Here is a 24,487-nt window from a genome sequence, read left to right on the forward strand (position 1 = left end):
TTACAGAAAGCTGGGTATAGCAGAACCCTGTACTATCTTTGCAACTCTTCTGTAAATCTAAAATTATTTAGGAGTCCTAGCTGGTTTGGCTCAGTGGATAGAGTGTTGGCCTTGGAACTAAAGGGTCCAGGTTCGATTCCAGCCAAGGGCACATGCCCTAGTTGTGGGCTCGATCCCCCCAGTAGGGAGTATGCAGGAGGAAGCCAATCAATAATTCTCTCTCATCACTGATTTTTCTATCTCTCTCCCGTCCTCTCTGAAATAAAAAATATATATTAAAGTGTTTTAAAAATAAAATGAAATGCCGGAACCGGTTTGGCTCAGTGGATAGAGCGTCGGCCTGCAGACTGAAAGGTCCCAGGTTCGATTCCGGTCAAGGGCATGTACCTGGGTTGCAGGCACATCCCTAGTAGGAGATGTGCAGGAGGCAGCTGATCGAAGTTTCTCTCTCATCGATGTTTCTAACTCTCTATCTCTCTCCCTTCTGCTCTGTAAAAAATCAATAAAATATATTTTAAAAAAAAAAAAATAAAATAAAATAAAATGAAATTATTTAGGAAAAAAAACAGAAGCATCAGTGGCAAATACACTGGCCCCAGATGTGTGGATATCTCACATATCTCATTACCATTCACTGTCTTCTAGAAGAACCTGTTTTTTCCTCTTAATCCTTTATCCATATGCTTTGAAAGTTGTCATTCCCCAACCACTTCCCCAATTTTACCTAATTTTTTCCCCAAAGGCACAGCTGGCTGGCACAATACCTGTTTCCCACCAAGACAATGGCACAGAGGTCACCCTTCTGTACCTGAGGCAGACCAGCAGGGGGCACCACTATTCCCGGCAGCATCAAATCTGCAGCGAACAAAAGCATCACAATCTATGTTTTGCCTCCATCTAATTCCACGTTTTAACTTCATCATTTATTTATTCACTCAACAAACATTAATGTAATTATTAACTACATTATTCATAATGAAAATTAAAAATGGCAACCTGAATAGCAGACCTGTTCCCGTTGGGGGCCAGGGGCTAGTGGTCACATCGAAGCACCAAGCTGAGGTTCCAGCTCCAGAGTCTGTCTTATCCTAGTCTCCTAAGTTCAGCCTATTGACTTACAGTATAGCATATGGCAGTTCCCAAGGTACCTTCACATCACTTATTTAAACTTTACAAAAGGGTCAGAGGCCCAAAGGGCTCATGGAAGCAGCCAAGCGAGAGCCACAATATACATGGTGGATAAAATCCATGTTTCAAACATATGCATGAATATAGGAAACAGGTACATTTCTTAAAATAGTTGCCCTTCCTAAGTAGGTTTCAGCCAAGAGCCAGAACATAGGAAAATCCTCTTACCTGCTCCCCCCACCAGTTTTTCGAGCACCAGAGGCCATGTTGTGAATGCTGGTAGAAGATCAGGATATGACCACAGGGTGTACACTGTCCAAAAACAGACCCAGAAAACACTGAACTGCCAAAGTCAATCCCCTGGGGAATTTGCAAAGTCAAACATTAAGGTTGATTTAGTTACGATATCGATAAAGCAAAAGCTACAGAGAAAGTTGCCAAAGAGATTTCATTCCTGAAGGAGGCAGAGACTTAAGAAACTGGATGTCACTTGAGATTTGGAGGCACCTATTGTTCTACCTGGACTGCAGCAGCAGCAAATGACCACAGTAGATAAAAGTGGGGACACAGACCCAACAGGATTCCATTTATTACCTCAGAAGCAAGTAACGTAAGAACAGGGCACCAGCTGAAGAAATGCTGAACTTCCCCATGTTTATTATTTTTATTGTTTCCATAGTGATTAGCCATAAAACCCTAGATCAGAAAGGGCCTGCAGTTGTACAGCAGCAAAGTGGGGTCAGATAGGCGTGGCCTCAGGAGACTGCATTGCACTGTCTCAGCCAAGCTCCGAGGAAGAAAGCCTCAAGTGCCAAAGTAGGTGTCAGTAGCTATGGAGAACAAAAAAGGCCCTAGCTGGTTTGGCTTGTGGACTGATGGTCTCAGGTTTGATTCCGGTCAAGGGCACATGTCTGGGTTGTGGGCTCAATCCCCAGTAGGGGGCGTGCAGGAGGCAGCCGATCAATGATTCTCATCATTGATGTTTCTCTCTCTCTCTCCATCTCCCTTCCTCTCTGAAATCAATAAAAATATATTAAAAAAAAAAAGAAAACAAAAAAGAACAGAGTCTCTGAGACCTGTGACAAAGAGAGAAGCACAGAATCCTGAGAGCCAGGCAGAGCCTAAGAAAGACTCCCAGTGAGGTATCTTCACGACTGAAGCACATCACCAAGCCAGCCAGCATGTAGTTTAAATTAACCTAGCTTCTTTCCTACAATAGTATCTCTTCGGTACTTGACGAAAATCCTGCTGGAGGTAGCTTTAAGAAACATTCATGCCCTGAGATTCACCTGTTTTCAAGACCTCTGCTCCATCCCTAAGTAACCTACTATACACTTTATCTCAGAATTTCCCTTGGCAACTACTCTTTTTCTGTGTTAACTTTTTTTTTTCTCCCTCATATAGCAGTTTCTGCTCTTGAAAGACCCAATTCTAGGGATATTAGGTCCAAAAAAATCTTTAGGGATGGTACTGGGAGATTTTCAACTTGTTTAAGAAAGACAGGAAGACAAAAGGAGAAACAGATACTAGGCAAAGGCTATAATGATGGCCATCCCCATCCGACTGCCATACCTGTCGGGTACAGATTTTTCTCCAGTTCAAATAGGACGGGGTTACCACCACTCACGTACACAGTCACGGCATCCCCTCTGTGAGCATACAGCTTCACGATGCTGAGCTCTTCCTTCGCAGGCACCAACTCGGAGGCCTGGTCGGTCCCCAGGGCGGGGAAAGCAGCTGTCACGTCAGCTCGAAGCTTTCTCCTGCAGAAAGCACACCAATGCCTGGAATGAACGCTGTCTGGGTGGACTTTAATAAATACTGAGGACGTACTATAAAATCACGAGGGTCGCCCTAACCGGTTTGGCTCAGTGGATAGAGCGTCGGCCTGCGGACTGAAGGGTCCGGGGTTCGATTCCGGTCAAGGGCATGTACCTTGGTTGTGGGCACATCCCCAGTGGGGGGTGTGCAGGAGGCAGCTGATCGATGTTTCTCTCTCATCGATGTTTCTAACTCTCTATCCCTCTCCCTTCCTCTCTGTAAAAAATCAATAAAATATTTTGTTTTTTTTAAAAAATCACGAGGGCCAAGGAAAGACTGTAATTTATAATGCTGTATTCTCGCACACGCTTCCAAAACATCCTGGTCTGTTTCACACCAATGTCTCATCTATTTCCACATGTTCCTGGGCAAATCTTTCCGTTTTACAAAGAAAGAAAACAAAAAACAAAACAAGGCCCAGTGAGCACCCCAAGTAAGCCTGAACTTGGACACTCAGCCCTGCCCAGCTCTGGGACCCACTCCCTGCTCGTATGCGCTGGACGAACCTGCCAGCGTAGGATGAATCACTACACCAGGGCACCAAGAATAGCAACCACACAACACTGGCTCCGGAAGCGCCAGCGTGCCATCCCATCTGCGACACTGGACAGACCTGGTTCTTCCCATCCGCGCCGGCGATCCTCCCCCTTCCCCTGCATCCGCCGCTCCGGCCAGAAGCACCCGGCCAGAAGCACCGGGCACTTCTGCTTGTGCACCTGCAGCTCTCTGCGCCCGGGGTCTCTAGCTCTTCGGAGGACAGGGACTTTGCACTCCTTCAGTTTTGCATCCTCCACACCGTAGACTGCATTTTATAAGCGCTGACTGAATTATGTTTTCTTTTAAACTCACTAGAATATCCAAAAAGACAGCCTAGGAGATATATGAGGCCTCCGTCTTCACCGTCAAAATGTGTCTAACCCACACTTCCCCCCTGGAGTCCCTTTCCCGGGTATACCCCGCGGCCTGCACCCGGGCCGGCTGATCCAACCCAAAGAGGGCTCTGGACCAAACCGGGCTGAGAGGTACTTGGGTGCCCTCATGGGCGGAGCAGGCCCCTTCTCCCCCTCACCTGTCTGATCCCTTGATGGCCGTGTTGGACCTGACCCGAAAGGCCTTGGCAAACATGTTTGCTGGAGTGGCCTGAGAAGTCGAGCACGGAAGCCAGAGGCTGTCAGGAAAACGAGAGCGCGGCGTCTCCCCACCCCGCAGTCCTGGGCGCAGCCATGCTGGGGCCTGGCCGGGAAAGGAGCCCAGCTGGGATATGGGCCCGGCTGGAAACCGTGACCACGCAGCTTCGCGGCCGCCCCTAGTGGCAGGGCCCAGAACAGAAACTGGGCGGGGCGGCGGGAAAGGCGGGGCGGACGCCTGCACGCCCCTCCCCGCGCCACGCCCCCTCTGTGATTCTGCGCCTGCGCACTGCATACTGCCGGAGCCAGCAAGTCTGTAGTTACCCGCCCCAACAGAGATTGCTATTCATCTCCACTTCATCGGCCTCGAAGTGTGCCAGCTCCCGTTCCATTCAATTTAGTTCAATGCCACAAAATTAATTGAACGCTGGTATTTTATTAAACTTGCAGGCCTCCTGAATGCTTCTTAAGGGCTTTTGTTTATTAAATCTTTTCATTTTATTGCACACTAAAGGCTTAGCTAGGATTTTCTCCCAGATTTTCTACTATGTTATGAGAAAATTTCTAGAAGTTATTATTATGAGGTGATAATAACAATAACAGGGAATCCACTCTTTTTTTAAAAAATATATTTTATTGATTTTTTACAGAGAGGAAGGGAGAGGGATAGAGAGTTAGAAACATCAATGAGAGAGTAACATCGATCAGCTGCCTCCTGCACACTCCCCACTGAGTATGTGCCCGCAACCAAGGTACATGCCATTGACCGGAATCGAACCCGGGGCACTTGAGTCTGCAGGCCGACGCTCTATCCACTGAGCCAAACCGGTTAGGGTGGGAATCCACTCTTGTCCCAGACTTGCCCTTCATGTTACGAGAAAAAAAACTACAAATGATTTTCAAATGTATTATTTTAAAGTATTTTGGGCTATTTGTATTTTAACTTTTGGGTTCAGGCATTATTTGGGGAGTTTTGTTTCCAAAGTAATTATGTTACTTATGAGTTTATTAACTCATATTGCTTATTTTTAAAAATCTGTGAGATAGATTAGGATCAAATGATGGTTTGGCCCTTGCAGTTGTGATCATGGACCAATGGCTTATTCTTTCTGAAACTCTTGCCTTCTGTGACATGTGGATGCCATAGCCACCTAATAGAGCTTCCATGAGAAACAACTGAGTTAACATGTGAGATGTTGCACAGGGCTTTGCAAGTTAACAATAAATAGTTAATATTAGTTGAAAAAATCAGTCTCAGAGGTGAGGGTTTGGGTTTCCCTGAGGGACAGCTTGGGGGAGATGTCTCTGGAGGCAAGGATTTAAACACCTGGGATCCTGGCCCTATTAAATTAAATTTTTCATGTGAAAACTTCAGCACAGAATGTCCATCCACCAAGAAAAAAAAATCCTAATTGCTTTATTAGCTGACATAGTTGCACAAAGGAGAATTCCACATTGACTGCCCAAAGATTAGGCCCTGCACAGTGTCTGCCCTCCACCATTCTTGGAAGGGCCCCTAATGCAGCAGAGGGGCCAGACCCAGCTCAGGCTTCCCCTGCACTCTCACCCACCAAGCTCTTATTCTGAAGCACTGCAGCCACAAGACAAAGTCAGAGGAGTCCAGAGGAGGGTAGCACCACAGAGCCCTGCCCCTTGTACCCTCACCTGGCCACACTGGTGGTGGGGGGGTGGGGGGGGAGAAGGCTCCCTCCAGCTCTGAGTAAGTTGCCTGACCCCACAAAAGCTTTCAAGTCTTCCAGCTGAGGCCCCAGCTATCAGGGAGCAGACACTAGCCTTTTCACTATGCCTTGTCTGAGTACCTGATCCATAGAAACCATAAGATAGTAAGTAATTATTGTTGTTGTAAGCTGTGGAGCTTGGGGATGGTTTGTTATGCAGCCATGGAAACTAATAAAGAAACCCAAGCATTTCTCTGTCCCAGTGCATCCTGAAATAGCCAATTTGTTCATGTCACTGTGATGGAATCATAGCTATATGCAGTCCAACTCTTCTCCCAGAAAATTATCCACCACTAGCTATTTTGCTTACCATGCAAAAATTGGAATTTTGTTTAAACCTTTTTTTATTTTTCAATTACAGTTGACATTCAATATTATATTAGTTTCAGGTGTAGAGCATAATGATTAGATGTTTATATAACTTATGAAGTGATCCCCTAATTAGTCTACTACCCACCTGGCACCATACACAGGTATTACACTATTATCCTATCTTATATAATAAAAGGCTAATATGCAAATTGATTGAACAGGCGGAACGACCAGTCGCTATGATGCGCACTGACCACCAGGGGGGCAGATGCTCAATGCAGGAGCTTCCCTCTGGTGGTCAGTTCACTCCCGCCTCCACAGCAGCTCTATGGATATCTGACTGATGGCTTAGGCCCGCTCCCATGGGGAGCGCGCCTAAGCCATCAGTCAGACAGCCCCCAAGGACTCCCGGACTGCAAGAGGGCACAAGCAGGGCTGAGGGACCCCCCTCCCCCGCCCCCAGTGCACGAATTCTGTGCACCGGGCCTCTAGTTGACTATACTACCTATTCTGTATTTTACATCCAACAAAAATTGAAAATTGAAAAGCCTAAGATGTTTGACTATTGCAAAGTTGGAGAGGTCTAGGGAAGGGAAGAGCTTTAATCAGAAAAACCCTGTGCCAGGAAATCTGTGACTCTTTTATAAATGGGGAGATGCTACTGAACCCATAACATAAAAGGGGGACACATTAGGTAAAGGTCTTGCTCTTGCAAAACCAAACCTCAAGGCTGACTCTCAGAAGAAGGCAGAGTGTCACCATGTCCAACTCAGCACTGCCTGGTCTTCCTGGCTGGGGTGGGGCCAGCAGAGACCAGAGGCACCCACGTCCTAGCCTTCCTGCCACACACCCAGGGAGATCCGAGCTACACACTGTTGAGGAGGGTGAAGACTTTCTTTGTGAGTAAGATGTCCTCTTATCCTTTCTCTCTTCTTAGGACTGACCAAACTAAATATTCTTCTAGGTTTTTTAATCTCCTTTCTTCTTCACAGCCTCCCCAACTCACACTTCCAAAAGCTAATAAATCTGGAGGATCCCAGATGAGGCCAGTAGGAGCCCTCAGACACTAGCAATTGGGCAGAAAAAGATCACATAGCTGCTCAGAAGTAAAACCTCCACATCTCAGAAAGTTATAGTTATTCTGGAAGGACTGATTTGAGGTAAAGATGTTCTCCACAGCCTGTGGCAGAAACCTGTCACTGGTGACTCTCAGAACCTAACGGACTCTGGGAAAACTCCACGAGTGATGGGATCCTTCACTTTTATAATACATTTATAATACATAAATGTATACATTTATAAACCTTCATAATGCATTTTCTTTAAGCAGCTATAATGGTTTTTCATTTCATTTTGTTTTTTATCCATACCTGAGGATGTGTTCCATTGATGAGAGAGAGAGAGAGAGAGAGAGAGAGAGAGAGAGACATTGATCAATTGTCTCCATACACACCCTGACCATGGATCAAACCTGCAACCTTTTGTTGTACGGGGATGACACTCCAACCAACTGAGCCACCGGGCCAGGGCTGTTGTGTGTGTGTTTCTTGATACTTGCAATACTTGTATAGTAGGTGATAGAGAACTGATTTCCTTGGCCCAGGTGCCATGAATAGAATAGGCTAGGTGGGTTTCCAAGGTCTAGTAGGACTTGGTCTCCAAGGTCTACTCTAGTGAATTCCAGACCTGGTGAGTGAACAACAGCCACAACAGAAATATCAGTGGAGCCCCTAGAGAACCAAGATGGTGGTGTAGGTAAAGGCCTATACAGGCCATTTCCGACAATCACATCAAAATTACAACTAAAATGCAGAACAACCATCATTCAGAACCACCTGAAAGTTGGCCGAATGGAAGTCCTACAAGTAGAGAAGTAAAGAAGAAAGCACATTAAGACTGGTAGGAGGGGCAGAGGTACAGAACTGGATGGTCCATCACCCACGTGTGCCATTTTTTTTTAATTGAGAGGGAGATTGTCTCTGCAGAGGCTGCCTGTGAGGAGCAAGGGGGTCTCAGCCCCACACCAGCCCCCCAGCCCAGGCTTTCAGAGCTGGGAAGAGAAGTCCCTGCAACTACAGGCTATAAAAACCAGCCTAGGAGATTAAAAATGGCAGCAGAGTAACTGGATGCTCCCAGGAACAAACTGGAATTACAACTAAAATACAGAAAAACTTCCTAAATAATCAACAGAAGACTCGCAGTAGAGAACCCTGATTCCCAAGGACCAAAAGTGGAGACTGCACAGAGACTAGTAGGAGGGGTGGAGGCGCGAAAGGGCTGGCCGGGTGCCCACAGATAGCAACTGAAGTTCCAGAGAGATATCTCAGCTGTGGTGGGATGGGGGTGGGGAAGTTTCCACTGAGAACTCTGGGATTGAATCCCCAAGCTGCCCGTGCCCCCCACCCCCCCCCGCCCCTGCACCCCCAGCAGAAAACACCAGAACTGAGAAGGGTACCACATAACATCTGGCTATGAAAAGCAGGGGTTGCTGTCTGCCAGGGATGGCTGAAAACTCAGGCACCCTCTTAAAGGGCCAATGCACAAAATTCCCTGTGGAACCACCCAATTTATACTCCAGCAGAGGGAGGGCGGAGTGCACTGGAGCTTTGTGAGCAGAAGCCAGGACTGGGGACTCAGGGGTTAGAGCTCAGAAGGCAGACACCCCAGTGTCCTGTGCTGAGTCATTCCCTCACACAGTGGAGGACATCTTTCCCATACATTTATTTGCCTTGCCTGGGGGGAAGACAGTTGACACACCCTATTGGAAAACATCTTGCCCTGAAGCCACTTAAGAGACTAAAGATAACAATTAGCCTCCAGGCAGAAGCAACTGCCCCACCCTGTTGAAAAAACCTCTGCCACATCTTTGAATGACTGCCTGGGGCAATTCAAGTCAGAATCCTATCAGTCTGTAGGCAGAGGCTTCTCTGGAGGCTTTGAGTCTTTGCCTGACCTAACTATTCAGAAAACAGTGTTTGACACTGTCCTGCACTAGATTGAGAGGTGTAGAGGATCTACCTAACACATAGTCACAAACCCAGACAGCCAAAATGAGGAGACAAAGAAACAAACCCTAAATGAAAGAAAAAAGAGAATTCTGCAGAAGAAGAGATAAATGAAGCAAAGATAAGAACTTTATCTGAAAGAGTTCAGAGTAATGATGGTAAAGATGCTCAACAGCATGAAAAAAGATATAGTAACTATGAAAAAAAGAACAGGCTGAGATAAAGAATGACATAACACAAATAGAGAACACAATGGAAGGAATACATAGCAGATCAGGAGAAGCTGAGGAACGAATCAGTGAATTAGAAGACAGAGTTGAAAATATCAAACAGAGAACCAAAAATAAAAACCAATTAAAAACAGGAGGACAGCTTATGGGAGCGGTGGGACAATATGAAACGTACCAATATTAGAATAGCAGGTGTGCCAAAAGAGGCAGAAAGGGAAAAATGGATAGAGACGGTGTTTGAAGAAATAATGGCAGAAAACTTCCCTAACCTGGTAAAGGGAAAAGTCATACAAGTTCAGGAGGCAAAGAGAACCCCAAGCAAGAAGAATCCAAACAGTCCCATGCCCAGACACATCATAATTAAAATGCCAAAAATTATATGTAATACTCTTTGTAATACTTTAAGCAATAAATAATTTTAAAAATAAATAAATAAATAAAATGCCAAAAATTAAAGACAAAGAGAGAATCTTAAATGCAGCAAGATAAAAGCAAACTGTTACCTACAAAGGAGTTCCCATAAGGTTGATACCTGATTTCTCATCAGAAACTCTACAGGCCAGAAGGGAATGGCATGAAGTACTGAAGGTAATGGAAAGCAAGGATCTAAGACCAAGATCACTATATCCAGCAAGGCTATCATTCAAAATAGATGGTCAAATAAAGAGCTTCCCAGACAAAAAAAGGATAAAGGGGTACATCACAATCAAGCCAGCATTACAAGAAATGTTAAAAGGGATTGCTGTAATGAGAAGAAGAAACAGAGAGAAACCTAGGCATACAGAATTAAAATGGCAATAAATAAGGACCTATCAATAATAACCCTAAATATAAATGGATTAAATGCTCCAATCAAAAGGCATAGGGTAGCTAAATGGATACAAAAATGGCCCAACTATATACTGTCTACAAGAGACCCACATCAAAACAAAAGACACACACAGGAAGAGAATGAAGGGATGGAAAATAATTTTCCATACAAATAGGAAAAAATAGCTGGAGTAGCAATACACATATCCAACAAAATAAATTTTAAAATGAAGACCATCACAAGACAACAAAGGTCACCACATAAGGGATTGATCCAACACGAGGATATAACCCCAGTAAACATATATGCACCCAATATAGGAACATCTAAATATATTTAAAAAAAAAAAAAAAAAAAACACCTCTAGAGCAGTGGTTCTCAACCTTCCTAATGCCGCGACCCTTTAATACAGTTCCTCATGTTGTGGTGACCCCCAACCATAAAATTATTTTCGTTGCTGCTTCATAACTGTAATTTTGCTACTGTTATGAATCATAATGTAAATATCTGATATGCAGAATGTATTTTCATTGTTACAAATTAAAGCATAGTGATTAATCACAAAAACAATATGCAATTATATATGTGTTTTCCAATGGTCTTAGGCGACCCCTGTGAAAGGGTCGTTCGATCCCCAAAGGGGTCACGACCCACAGTTTGAGAACCACTGCTCTAGAGGACTTTAACAGAGAGATGGACAACAATACAGTCATAGTAGGGGATTTTAACACCCCACTGACTTCACTGGATAGATCTTCCAGACAAAAACTTAACAAGGAAACAGTGACTCTAAAGGACACATTGGATCAGATGGATTTAATTGACATTAATAGAACATTTCACCCCAAAAGCATCAGAACATACATTCTTCTCAAGTGCACATGGATCATTTACAAAGATAGACCACATGTTAGGACACAAAACAAGTCTCTACAAGTTCAAGAAGATTGAAATCATATCAAGCATCTTCTCAGATCTCAGTGGAATGAAACTAGAAATCAACTACAATAAAAACACCCCAAAACATACAAACACATGGAGGCTAAATAGCATGTTATTAAACAATGAATGGGTTACCAATGAGATCAAGAAAGAAATAAAAAACTTCCTGGAAATAAATGAAAATGAACACACAACCCAACATCTCTGGGGACACATCAAAAGCATCCTGAGAGGGAAGTTCATAGCACTACAGGCATGCCTCAAAATAACAAGAAATATCAGCATTAAACTTTTTAACTCTACAAATTAAAGAACTAGAAAGAGAACAATAAGAAAAGCCCAGAGTAAGTAGAAGGAAGGAAATAATAAAGATTAGAGCAGAAATAAATTAAATAGAGACTAAAAAAAAATACAAAAAAATCAATGAAACCAAGAGCTGGTTCTTTGAAAGGATAAACAGAATTGATAAACCATTACCCAGACTCATCAAGAAAAAAAGAGATGACCCAAATAAATTAAATCAGAAATAAAAGTGGAGAAGTAACCACTGATACCACAGAAATACAAAGGATTGTAAGAAAATACTATGAACAACTATATGCCAACAAGCTGGACAATGTGGATGAAATGGGCAAATTCCTAGAAAAATAAAATCTCACAAAACTGAATCAGGAGGAATCAGAAAACCTGAATATGCCAATAACAACTGATGAAATAGAAGCAGTAGTCAAGAAACTCCCAGCACACAAAAGCCCAAGTCCGGACAGCTTCACTGAGGAGTTTTACCAAACATTCAAAGAAGAACTAACGCCTATACTCCTCAAACTATTTCAGAAAATCCAAGAGGAAGTAACACTTCCAAACTCTTTTTATGAGGCCAGCATTATCCTAATTCCAAAACCAGATAAAGACACTACAAAGAAAGGGAATTGCAGGCCAATATCCCTGATGAACACAGATGCTAAAATCCTCAACAAAATATTAGCAAATCGCATCCAGCAGTATATTAAAAAGGTCATACACCATGACTACGTGGGATTTATTCCAGGGATACAAGACTGGTACAATATTCACAAATCAATAAATGTGATGCATCACATAAACAAATGGAAAAACAAAAATCACTCATATCAAGCCCTAGTCAGTTTGGCCCAGTGGATGGAGCGCCGGCCTGCGAACTGAGGGGTCCCGGGTTCAATTCCTGTCAAGGGCATGTACCTTGGTTGTGGGCACACCCCCAGTTGGGGGTGTGCAGGAGGCAGCTGATCGATGTTTGTCTCTCATCAATGTTTCTAACTCTATCTCTCTCTCTTCCTCTCTGTAAAAAATCAATAAAATATGTTTAAAAAAAAAATCACTAATATCAATAGATGCAGAAAAAGCATTAGACAAACTCCAACACCCATTTTTGTAAAAACCCTCAGCAAAGTGGGAATAGAGGGAGCATATCTCAACATGATAAAGGCCATGTATGACAAACGTACAGCCAACATCATACTCAATGGGCAAAAATTAAACCATTTCTCCTAAGAACAGGAACAAGACAGGGATGTCCGCTTTCACCACTCTTATTCAACATAGTATTGGAAATCCTAGCCACAGCGATCAGACAAGAAGAAATAAAAGGCATCCAAATTGGAAAGGAGGAAGTAAAGCTCTCATTATTCACAGATGGCATGATATTATACATAGAAAACCTTAAAGACTCCACCAAAAAACTACTAGATTTAATAAAGGAATTTGGCAATATAACAGGATACAAAATGAATACCTAGAAATCGATGGCATTTTTATACACCAACTAGGGGCCCCGTGCACAAATTCGTGCACCTTGAAAGGAACTGTGGGTCCTGAGGCTGTGGTGGGCACAGGGGCAGGTCTCAGCCCATCCTCCATACCCTGCCCAGCCCCTCCCACCGCAACCCATGGTCCCCTGTCTACCGGCAGCCCAGCTTCCGCTACCACCGCTCGGACTTCCTGATAGCACAGAGAGATTGGGGCCAGTGCCAGCAGCGGGTGTGAGCAGGGCTGGTGCTGTCAGTGGGTGTGAGCAGAGGCTGCTGCCCCAATTGCCCCTCAGGAGCAGGGGGAGATCTAGAAGCCCTCAGGGGTGACTGGGACTGGCAGCCACTGCTCGTACCTGCTGACAGCACCGAGCAATCGGGACCAGTGCCGGGCACTGGCAGCGGGTGCAAGAGGCGGCTCCAGCGCTGGCAATGGGTGCAAGTGGCGGCTCCAGTGCCGGCAGCAGGTGAGAGCAGGGCCAGCACCAGCAGCAGGTGTGAGAGGCGCTGCCAGACCTGATCACCCCTCAGGAGCAGGGGAAGGTGGAGAAGCCCTGAGAGGCAATTGGGGCCGTCAGCTGCCGCTCACACCCCCTGATGGCACCAAGCGATCAGGGCTGGCGCTGGCAGCGGGTGCAAGCACTGGGGCAGGACCACAGTGTGTGGGAGCAAAGAATTTTCAGTAACCACCAGAGGCTCGCCCTGATGACAGTGACCGGTGCCCCATCTTGATCTGGCGCCCCAGCTCACCTGCTCCACCATCCCGCCACGGCCAATGCCGGCCATGTTTTATGCTCTACTGCCTGCAGCTGACTCCCGCCATGTTCTGCATGTGCCCCATGCTGGTCAGCGCACGTCATAGCGACTGGTTGTTTGGTTGTTCCACCATTTGGTCTATTTGCATATTAGGGTTTTATATAGAGAGATAACGAATTCTCAGAAAGAGAAACTAAACAAACAATCCCATTTATCATTGCAACAAAAAAATTAAGATACTTAGGAATAAACTTAACCAAGGAGGCAAAAGACCTGTACATGGAAAACTACAGGGCACTGAAAAAAGAGACATAAGAAGATATAAACAAGTGGAAGAATATGCCGTGTTCATGGATTGGTAGAATCAACATCATTAAAATGTCCATACTACCCAAGGCAACCTACAAATTCAATGCAATCACTATTAAAATACCAATGACATATTTCACAGAGCTAGAACAAACACTCCAAAAATTTATATGGAATCAAAAAAGACCCCAAATAGCTGCAGCAATTTTGAGAAAGAAAAACAAAGTTGGAAGGGAAATCAAGATGGCGGCATAGGTAAACACCGGAAATTGCTGCCTCTCACAACCACTTCAAAAATACAACTAAAAGACAAAACAGACATCATCCAGAACCACAGGAAGGCTGGCTGAGTGGAAAGTCTACAACTAAAAGGAAGGAGAAAAGCACACTGAGATTCAGAGGAGGTGCGGAAGTGCAGAGGTACAAACACGTACATGGAAAGGGCTGGCAACTGAGGACGTGGCGCATGTGGAAAGGAGTGGCAACTGAGGACACGGCGCATGTGGAAAGGGCTGGCAACTGAGGACACGGTTGTCTTTTTCAATCAGGAGGGAGTCTCAAGCTACTGACTGCTCTGAACTCCAGTTCCGGGTGAGTCTCTGGGGACCCAGACTCATACACTCATACGGGGAGAAACTGGACTGTCTGGCATCGGTCAGAACTCGAGGGCAGCTTTCTCTCAGAGGTACTTGCAGTGATTACCGGGACCCTAAGATACGGGGCCTCTTAGGGTAGGACTGAGGAGCAGCCATAGCTGCTTGCTCCACCCTGTTCATCCCCAGAGACCCTGCCCTACCCAAGCTGTGCGCAGAGGCTTTTGCATATGAAAGGCCTGGCTCTTTGCAATCTGAAAATTACCTAACAAACTGCAGCTGGGTCAGAGAGACCCAGAGCTTCCAAAAGAAGGCCCAAAGCCCCACAGCAGCTTGCATTACTTCACAGCTGGCCTCATCTGGGCACCTCCAAACTCCAAACAAAGAAGAGGAATCTGCAGATCTCTCCATAGCTCTTGCTGGGTGGCCTCAGGCAGAGACTAAATTAGCACCTCCTTAGAGATCAAAGAGCCAGTGTACCCAGTGGTCAGAGTGGGACCATCCAGATTACAACTCCTCAGATCCGTAAGGGACACACTCAGGGGGCAGACTCAATGAGCACCAAAGCCCCACTGAAGCAAGTCTTGCCCCAGAAGGGTGTCTCCAGCACAGAAGTTCTCCCACCGTAGACACAGCTGATTCTCACAGCCAATTGGCCTGGAGGTCAATTCCTCCCAGTGATACCTACAACAATCAAGGCTTAACTATAACAAGACTGTGCACAAAGCCCACCAAGAGTGTCCACCTCAGGTAATTGGGGAGGCTGAGCCACTGGGCCCTAGAGGACACCTAGCACAGAAAGCCACTCTATCAACACAGGGAAGCATAAAAAATGCGGAGACAAAGAAACAGGTCACAAATGACAGAAATGGAGGAAAGCAAACTACTGGATATAGAGTTCAAAACCACACTTTTAAAGTTTTTCAAGAATTTTCCAGAAACCGCCGATAAATTTAGTGAGACCCTCGAGGTTATGAAAAAGGACCAACTGAAAATTAAGCATACACTGACTGAAATAAAGAATATTATACAGAGTTCCAACAACAGACTAGAGGATTGCAAGAATCAAGTCAAAGATTTGAAATACGAAGAAGCAAAAAACACCCAACCAGAAAAACAAAAAGAAAAAAGAATCCAAAAATATGAAGATAGTATAGGAGCCTCTGGGACAACTTCAAGCGTACCAACATCTGAATTATAGGGGTGCCAGAAGAAGAGAGAGAGCAAGATATTGAAAACCTATTTGAAGAAATAATGACAGAAAACTTCCCCTACCTGGTGAAAGAAATAGACTTACAAGTCCAGGAAGCGCAGAGAACCCCAAACAAAAGGAATCCAAAGAGGACCACACCAAGACACATCATAATTAAAATGCCAAGAGCAAAAGACAAAGAGAGAGCCTTAAAAGCAGCAAGAGAAAAACAGTCAGTTACCTATAAGGGAGTACCCATACAACTGTCAGCTGATTTCTCAACAGAAACTATGCAGGCCAGAAGGGAGTGGCAAGAAATATTCAAAGTGATGAATAGCAAGAACCTACAACCAAGATTACTTTATCCAGCAAAGCTATCATTCAGAATTTAAGGTCATATAAAGAGCTTCACAGATAAGGAAAAGCTAAAGGAGTTATCACCACCAAACCAGTATTATATGAAATGCTGAAAGGTATCGTTTAAGAAGAGGAAGAAGAAGAAGAAAAAGGTAAAGATAAAAATTATGAACAACAAATACACATCTATCAACAAGTGAATCTAAAAATCAAGTGAATAAATAATCTGATGAACAGAATAAACTGGTGAATATAATAGAATCAGGGGCATAGAAAGGGAGTGGACTGACTATTCTCGGGGGGGAAAGGGGTGTGGGGGGTGCGGGAAGATACTGGACAAAAATTGTACACCTATAGATGAGGACAGTGGCGGGGGTGGGTAAGGGCAGAGGGTGGGATGGGAACCGGGTGGAGGGGAGCTATGGGGGGAAAAAAGAGGAATAACTATAATAAGCTGAACAATAAAGATTTAATTAAAAAAAAAAACAAAGCTGGAGAAATCACAATACCAGTTTTCAAGTTATACTACAAAGCCACCATAATCAAAACAACCTAGTACTGGCACAAGAACAAGCATATAGATCAATGGAACAGAACAGAGAACCCAGAAATCGACCCAAGCCATTACACTTAATTAATATTTGACAAAAGAGGCAAGATCATACCATAGAGTCAAGAGAGTCTCTTCAATAAATGGTGTTGGGAAAATTGGACAGATACATGCAAAAAAATAAAACTAGACCACCAAATTACACCATACACAAGAATAAACTCAAAATGGATAAAATACTTAAATTTAAGTCGTGAAACCATAAAAATCCTAGAAGAAACCATAGGCAGTAAAACCTCAGACATCTCTTATAGCAATATGTTTACCAATACATCTCTTATGGCAAAGGAAAACTAAGGGGAAAATAAATAAATGGGGCTACATCAAAATAAAAAGCTCTGCACAGCAAAAGAAACCATCAATAAAACAAAGAGAGCTCCCACTGTTTGGGAGAACATATTTGGCAAGGATACATTCGATAAAGGGTTTATATCGAAATATGTTAAGGAACTCAAACAACTTAACAAAAGGAGGACAAACAATCCAATTAAAAATGGGCAAAGGATGTTAGATACTTCTCCAAAGAGGACACAGATGTCCAAGAGACATATGAAAAAATGCTCAAAGTCACTGATCATCAGTGCAAATTAAAATGGCAATCTCACACCTGTCAGAATGGCTACCATCAACAAATCAACAAATGACAAGTGCTGGCAAGAATGTGAAAAAAAGGGATCCCTAGTACATTGCTGGTGGAAATGCAGACTGGTGCAACCATTATGGAAAACAGCATGGAGTTTCCTCAAAAAATTAAATATGGAACTGCCATTTGACTCAGTGATCCCACTTCTAGGAATATATCCTAAGAAACCCAAAGCACCAATCAGAAAGAATGTATGCACCCCTATGTTCATAGCAGCACAATTTACAATAGCTATGATCTGGGAAGAGCCCAAGCGTCCATCAGTAGATAAATGGATAAAAAAAGCTGTGGTGCATTTATACCATGGAATACCATGCAGCTGTAAAAAGAAGAATCTCTTACCCTTTGAGACAGCAAGGAGGGACCTGGAGAGTATCATGCTAAGTGAAATAAGTCAGTCAGAGAAAGACAAATATCACATGATAGCACTCATACGTGGAATCTAAGTAACAAAATAAACTGACGAAAGAAGTGTATCCAGAGACATGGAAACATGGAACAGAGTGCAGAATCTCAGAGGAAAGGTGGGGGAGGGTGGTGAGTGGGTGGGAGGTAATCAACCAAAAACTTTGTATGCATATATAAATAAATCATGGACACAGACAATAGGGTGCTGAAAGCCTGGGGTGGGGTGGGGGGGTGGCTGGAGGGGATCAATGAGGGAAGAAGGGGACATATGTAATACTTTCAACAATAAAGAATTATTTAAACAAAACAAAAAACCAGGCTGGATTGTGGCTGAGTGACAAGGAGGCTGCTGAAATCCCAGTGTTCCTCTTAAGGAGCCCACACATGAACTTACACATCCTGCTTCTTCTGAGCTCCAGTGCCAGGGGACCCAGACACACACGGGGAGGAACTGGCTTGTCTGGCATCAGGGCAGGAACTCAGGGGTGGCTTTCTCCCAGATGGGGGTGCTCACAGGGGTCATTGTTCCAGTGCTGGGACCTCCCCTCTCACAGGGCTGATTGGCAGCATCTCTGAATCTCTATCAGCCTGGAACACACTGTTTGTTCTGCCCTGGATATTCCCTGAGACTCACTCCATCCAATTTACAGGCCCACCCAAGCTGTTTGCAGCAGCTTTTCCGTATGAACAGCCTGTCCTGTCTCAGGCTTCAGCCTTTGCTAAAGTCTCTTAAACAAGCTTCAGCTGGTGACAGCATGCCCCAAGACCTGGCACTAGCACCAGCCTGCCTTGCTTCATAGCTGGGCCTCACCTGGGCACCTCCAAGCCCAATACAAATAGCAAATAGCAGCCCTCTGCTGATCCCTCTGTGGCTCCTGCCGAGTGGCCCCAGGCAATGGCTGACTTTGCACCTCCCTGGAGGCCCTAGATCCAGTATACCTGGTGGACAGCTTCAGACCATAACAGATTACAACTCTACACATCCATAAGTGACACACTCAAGGGGCAGACTTAGTGAGCACCAAAGCCCCACTGAAGCAAGTCCTGTTCCATAGGAGTGTATCCTGCACAGCTGCTCTCCCACTGTAGTCGCAGCTGGTCCTCACAGGCACTTGGCCTGGAGGTCAACGCCTCCTGGTGATGCCAACAACAATCAAGGCTTAACTACAAGACTGTGCACACAGCCCACACAGGGGTGCTCCTAGAGTGCCCAGCTCAGGTGACTGGGGAGGCTCAGCCACTGGGCCCTACAGGACACCTACTACACAAAGCCACTCTATCAATTCCAGGAAACATAGCGCTCTACCTAATACATAGAAACAAACACAGGGAAGCAACCAAAATGCAGAGACAAAGAAGCATGCCATAAATGAAAGAAATGGAAGCAAGCAAACTACTAGATACAGAGTTCAAAACCATGGTTATAAAGTTACTCAATGAACTTTCAAGGATCTTAGTGAGAATGTCAAAGACATGAAAAAGGACCAGTCAAAAATTAACACACACTAACTGAAATAAAGAATAATTTACAGACACTCCACAATACAGTAGACGGAAAAAAATAATGACAGAAAACTTCCCCTACCTGGTGAAAGAAATAGACTTGCAAGTCCAGGAAGCACAGAGAGTCCTACACAAGAGGAACCCAAAGAGGCCCACACTGAGACACATCATAATTAAAAATCCAAGGGTTAAAGACAAAGAGAGAATCTTAACAGCAACAAGAGAAAAGCAGTTAGTTACTTACAAGAGAGTGCCCGTATGACCATCAGCTGATTTCTCAACAGAATCTTTGCAGGCCAGAAGGGAGTGGCAAGAAATACTCAAAGTGATGAATAGCAAGGACCTACAACCAAGATTACTCTACCCAGCAAAGCTCTCATTTAGAATTGAGGGTCAGATAAAGAGCTTCACAAACAAGAAAAAGTTAAAGGAGTTCATCACCACCAAACCAGTATTACATGTAATGTTGAAGGGTATTCTTTAAGAGGAGGAGGAGGAAAAAGAGGAGGAGGAGGAAGAAAAGAAGAAGAGAAGGAAGGAGGAGGAGGAGGAGAAAGAATCCTATACTAATAAAAGAGAAAAATGGTAATTGGCGTACAACCGATACCTTTTTCATTGGCTAATCAGTGAGATATGCAAATTAACTGTCAGCCAAGATGGCGGCTGGCAGCCAGGCAGCTGAGAATAGGAGGCTTGGTTGCCCCAGCGATGGAGAAAGTCAAGGATCCCCGCAGCTGCTGGGCTCTGAGCTCCTGAAGCAACAACTCCAAAAGATACAATGTTTTAATTATAGAAGCTAAAAGATGGCGGTTAATTTGCATACTCAGGCTCCAAGCAGAGCGAAGCCAAACAGCCCTGAAGCAGCAGGGCAGAGAGGCCTCAGGGCCTGGGATCAGCAGAGTCGAGAGGCCTCCCGCCCCGAGATCAGCGGAGGCCAGAGTCGGCCCAGCCCCGCGATCAGCAGAGCCTAGAGGCCCCCCAGCCCCGGTTATCATCCGAGCCGAGAGGCCTCCCGGCCCCGCGATCAGCGGAGTCGAGAGGCCTCCCGGCCCAGGTGATCAGCCGAGAGGCCTCCTGGCCCGCTCCTGGCCCCGCGATCAGCAGAGTCTAGAGGCCTCCCAGCCCCGGTGATCAGCGGAGCCGAGAGGCCTCCCAGCCCCGGTGATCAGCAGAGTCGAGAGGCCTCCCAGCCCAGGTGATCAGCAGAGTCCAGAGGCCTCCCGGCCCGGTGATCAGCCGAGAGGCCTCCCGGCCCGCTCCTGGCCCCGCGATCAGCAGAGTCTAGAGGCCTCCCAGCCCCGGTGATCAGCGGAGCCAAGAGGCCTCCCAGCCCCGGTGATCAGCGGAGCCGAGAGGCCTCCCAGCCCAGGTGATCAGCAGAGTCGAGAGGCCTCCCAGCCCAGGTGATCAGCGGACCCGAGAGGCCTACAGGCCATGGTTATCAGCAGCTGAGAGGCCTCCAGGCCAGGGATCAGGGGAGCCGAGAGGCGTCCTGGCCCTGGGATCAGCAGAGCAGGGAGGCCTCCCAGCACCGGGATCAGTGTGACAGGGTGCGGAGCCCCAACCCTCTGATCTGCCCTGCTCTGTGTGTGACAGGGTACAGAGCCCCAACCCCCCTGATGGGCCCTGCTCTGTGCATGACAGGAGTGGCGCTGCAACCTCCCTATGGACCCTGCCTTGAGTGTGACAGGGGGCGGTGCCCCAACCTCCCAATCGGCCCTACCCTGAGCGTGACTGAGGGTGGCATCACAACCTCCCAATCCGCCCTGCTCTGTGCATGACAGGGGGCGGTGCCCCAACTCCCCAATTGGCCCTGCTCTGAGCCCGACCAGGGGCTGCACCTAGGGATTGGGCCTGCCCTCTGCCACCCGGGAGCAGGCCTAAGCCAGCAGGTCATTATCTCCTGATGGGTCCCAGACTGTGAGAGGGCACAGGCCAGGCTGAGGGACCTCCTCTCCCAACCCCGAGTGCACAAATTTTTGTGCACTGGGCCTCTAGTAAAATATATGAACACTAAAATGTCAACAAATACATATCAATAATTGAATCTAAAAATCAAAATAAACGAACAAGAAATCTAATGAACAAAATAAACTGGTGAATAAAATAGAATCAGAGGCATAAAAGCATAGTACAGACTAACGAATCTCAGAGGGAAGGGGGGAGGGAGCAGGAAGAGATTAACCAAAGATCTTACCTATAGACACAGACAATAGGGTGGTGAAGGCCTGGGGTGGGGTGGGGTGGGGTGGGAACCGGGTAGAGGGATGCAATGGGGGGGGGGGGGGGAAGGGGGATATCTGTAATACTCTCCACAATAAAGATTTAAAAATATATATCACTGGAGCCCCTTATCAAGAAATTCTTCATCATTAGATCTGGAGGGATTCGAGGGTAGGTCAGAATGGATATTTTTCAAAAGTACCGGCATTTATTTATTGCAGCACCCCAAAATTTAGTGGCTTAAAATAATCATTTTATTTGCTCACAGTTCTCGAGGGTCTGTTGACTTGGTTCTTCTGCTGGCTTTGCTTGGGATCCTCATGTGAATGCTGTCATCTGGCAACACAACTCTGCTGGATGGCCTCTCTTGCCCGTTTGGCTGAGGATTCTCCACCAATCTAGTTCAGATTTGTCCACATGGTGGCAGCATCTAAGAGCATAAGAGAGAACCTGTAAGGTCTTGAGGCTTAGACTCCAAATCATACAATTCTGTCCGTTTCTATTGGTCAAAGCAACTCATATGGCTGGCCAGATTCAAGAACTGGGAAAACAGCCAGGCAGGAGTGGCTCAGTAGTTGAGCGTCGACCTATGAACCAGGAGGTCACAGCTCAATTCCAGTCAGGGCACATGCCCACGTTTTGGGCTCGATCCCCAGTAGGGGACATGCAGGAGGCAGCCAACTGATGATTCTCTCTCATCATTGATGTTTCTCTCTCTCCTCCTTCCTCTAAAATCAATAAAAAACATTTTTAAAAAAAGAACTGGTAAAACAGTCTTCATTACTTTAGGGGAGCAGCTGCAAAGAATGTGTGAGGCTTTGGAGGGGAAGAAAGGATGTGAATGGTGAGGAGCTGCCTGCTCAAGAGCTGCAGAGCAGCAGCTCAGTGGGGGACTTTAACCCAGCCAACTGTTAAATCAGGGCCTCTTGGAAGAAATCCTGCAAAGTACTTGGGTCACTAAAGTTAGAGATTTATGAGGCTCTAGCCACCTCAAGGAATCCTCCCCACCCCTTGACCATGGGAGCAATAGCAGCAAGATACAGGATGGGTGTTTTCTGTCTCAGGGGAGGACGGGAGCAGGGATGCTTCAGGTTGGCTCACAGAGGTACGCCTGGAACACAGACGGAGACCCAATCCTCTCAAAGCAGTGATTCAGAATGAGGTAATAACAAAACTTGTGGGGCAAGTCCCATGCCAAGTGGTCTGAGGTGTCCACACATCGGTACCAAGGACAGTGATTATTAATAATAGCATTTTGCCATCTTAGAGCCGAAAGGGGCCTCAGCAACAATCTAGCTCAAACCTTTGTTGCCATGGGATTTTGTTTAAACAAAGGTTTCCACTGGAGCCCAAATACAAACCTATAAGAAAACAGGCCGAAACCGGTTTGGCTCAGTGGATAGAGCGTAGGCCTGCGGACTGAAAGGTCCCAGGTTCAATTCCGGTCAAGGGCATGTACCTTGGTTGCGGGCACATCCCCAGTAGGAGATGTGCAGAAGGCGGCTGATCGATGTTTCTCTCTCATCGATGTTTCTAACTCTCTATCTCTCTCCCTTCCTCTCTGTAAAAAATCAATAAAATATATTTTAAAAAAAAAAGAAAAAGAAAAAGAAAACAGGATTGCTCTGGGGGTGGGAAGCAAAAAATACTTCTTTATAAAATTGGAAACATTTCTTAAAGCATCATGGAAGACAACATTTTCAATTATATGTACATCAGAGGCTAAAGCAACATTGATCACAAAGAATAAAATTCCCCCAAACGAATACATTCTTAATTTAATAAGTGAAGAGCCTTTGGATTTTAAGGGCATGTTTACTTGGAAACATGAAAACCAGAAATATGACTTTTAGTCACACGCAAATGAGCCTTGGATGGACTTTTTTTTTCAACTTACGGACTAGCCGCGGTTCTCAACCTGCGGGTCGCGAACAATGAAAATACATCCTGCATATCAGAAATTTACATTACGATTCGTAACAGTAGCAACATTACAGTTACGAAGTAGCAACGAAAATAATTTTATGGTTGGGGGTCACCACAACATGAGGAACTGTATTAAAGGGTCGCGGCATTAGGAAGGTTGAGAACCACTGGTTGGGTCAACGAGTCCCCCAAACCCCACCAGGTGGCGCCCATGTTCGGCATTTGCTGAACACAGCAGCGTTCTGCTCCTTTCATGAGGGTCAGGTGGCCTCGCGCGGGGCAGGTTTGGAAAATCCGATGAGATGCTCAAGAAAACACCCACTTGTGCTCTTCTATTTTAACGTCTTTTCCTCTCACTTTCGTCTCAACTACCAAAAATCCGTCTGACACTGACTCCACACACACATTCCAAAGAAAAGGGCAGGAAAAGCCTGTTTCCAGGGGGCAGCGGGAGGAAGGCTGGGGAACTCGCACACTTAGCTAGTTCAGGTTTTGCCAATTAGACTCTAATCAATAAAAAATGATTATTAGAAGATCCTGGGGCGCACGGCTCCTCCGGCCTCCGTCTCCTCGACCCTAGAAGGGCTCCTGGAGACCTACCATCCGTAGCGTCCCACTGCAGGGCACTCAGTCCTCGGTTTACGTTCTGGGAAAGAGCGCCGAAAGCTGTCCAAGGGGGCTGTCCTCTGGTCTGGTTACTGAGATGAAAGAAAAACAATATCACGTTCGAAAGCACCGGCAGCGTCACGAACTGGGCTTATTATCGCTCTCCTACGTAACTTACTGGCCCGTGGGGGGGGAGGGGTGGCCGCTCCGTAGGGAAGTCTACAGAAATTACACATTTTTAAAAATTCACGTTCCAGAGAGGGTTTTGGAACTCCAGGATGCAACATGTTAAGGGCCAGCAGACTTCTGAGGCAGAAGTGGGACCCAGAGCTACTTGCACAATCCTCCACCGTCCTCACCTCCGGGCCGCCGCCCTCCGCTCGCCGCCAGCAGAACCTGTCCGCCCGGCGGCCCCTCGCAGCGAACCTCCCGGACGGCGCCTGCGCGGTGGGCAGAGGCCTC

The 24,487-nt window shown here is 45.8% G+C and overlaps 1 protein-coding gene across 9 annotated transcripts in view; it reads right to left on the minus strand.

Annotated features, from left to right (window-relative positions):
- The window catches only part of EIF2D (eukaryotic translation initiation factor 2D), a 38,622-nt gene extending 14,143 nt beyond the window's left edge, over positions 1-24,479 (minus strand). For 2 of the 9 annotated variants that reach the window (XM_059673937.1, XM_059673936.1), the window contains exons 1-4: positions 4,019-4,248; positions 2,701-2,891; positions 1,357-1,440; positions 765-855 (exon numbers count right to left, since the gene is read on the minus strand). In XM_059673937.1, coding sequence (XP_059529920.1) covers positions 765-855; positions 1,357-1,440; positions 2,701-2,891; positions 4,019-4,074 — 422 coding nt within the window. In that variant the 5' untranslated portion in view covers positions 4,075-4,248. The other 7 variants (XM_059673933.1, XM_059673932.1, XM_059673934.1 and 4 more) reach the window with 7 other exon arrangements.
- Between the last annotated feature and the right edge of the window lie 8 nt (positions 24,480-24,487).

Source organism: Myotis daubentonii, chromosome 18, assembly GCF_963259705.1.
Source record: "Myotis daubentonii chromosome 18, mMyoDau2.1, whole genome shotgun sequence".
Taxonomy (NCBI): domain Eukaryota; kingdom Metazoa; phylum Chordata; class Mammalia; order Chiroptera; family Vespertilionidae; genus Myotis; species Myotis daubentonii.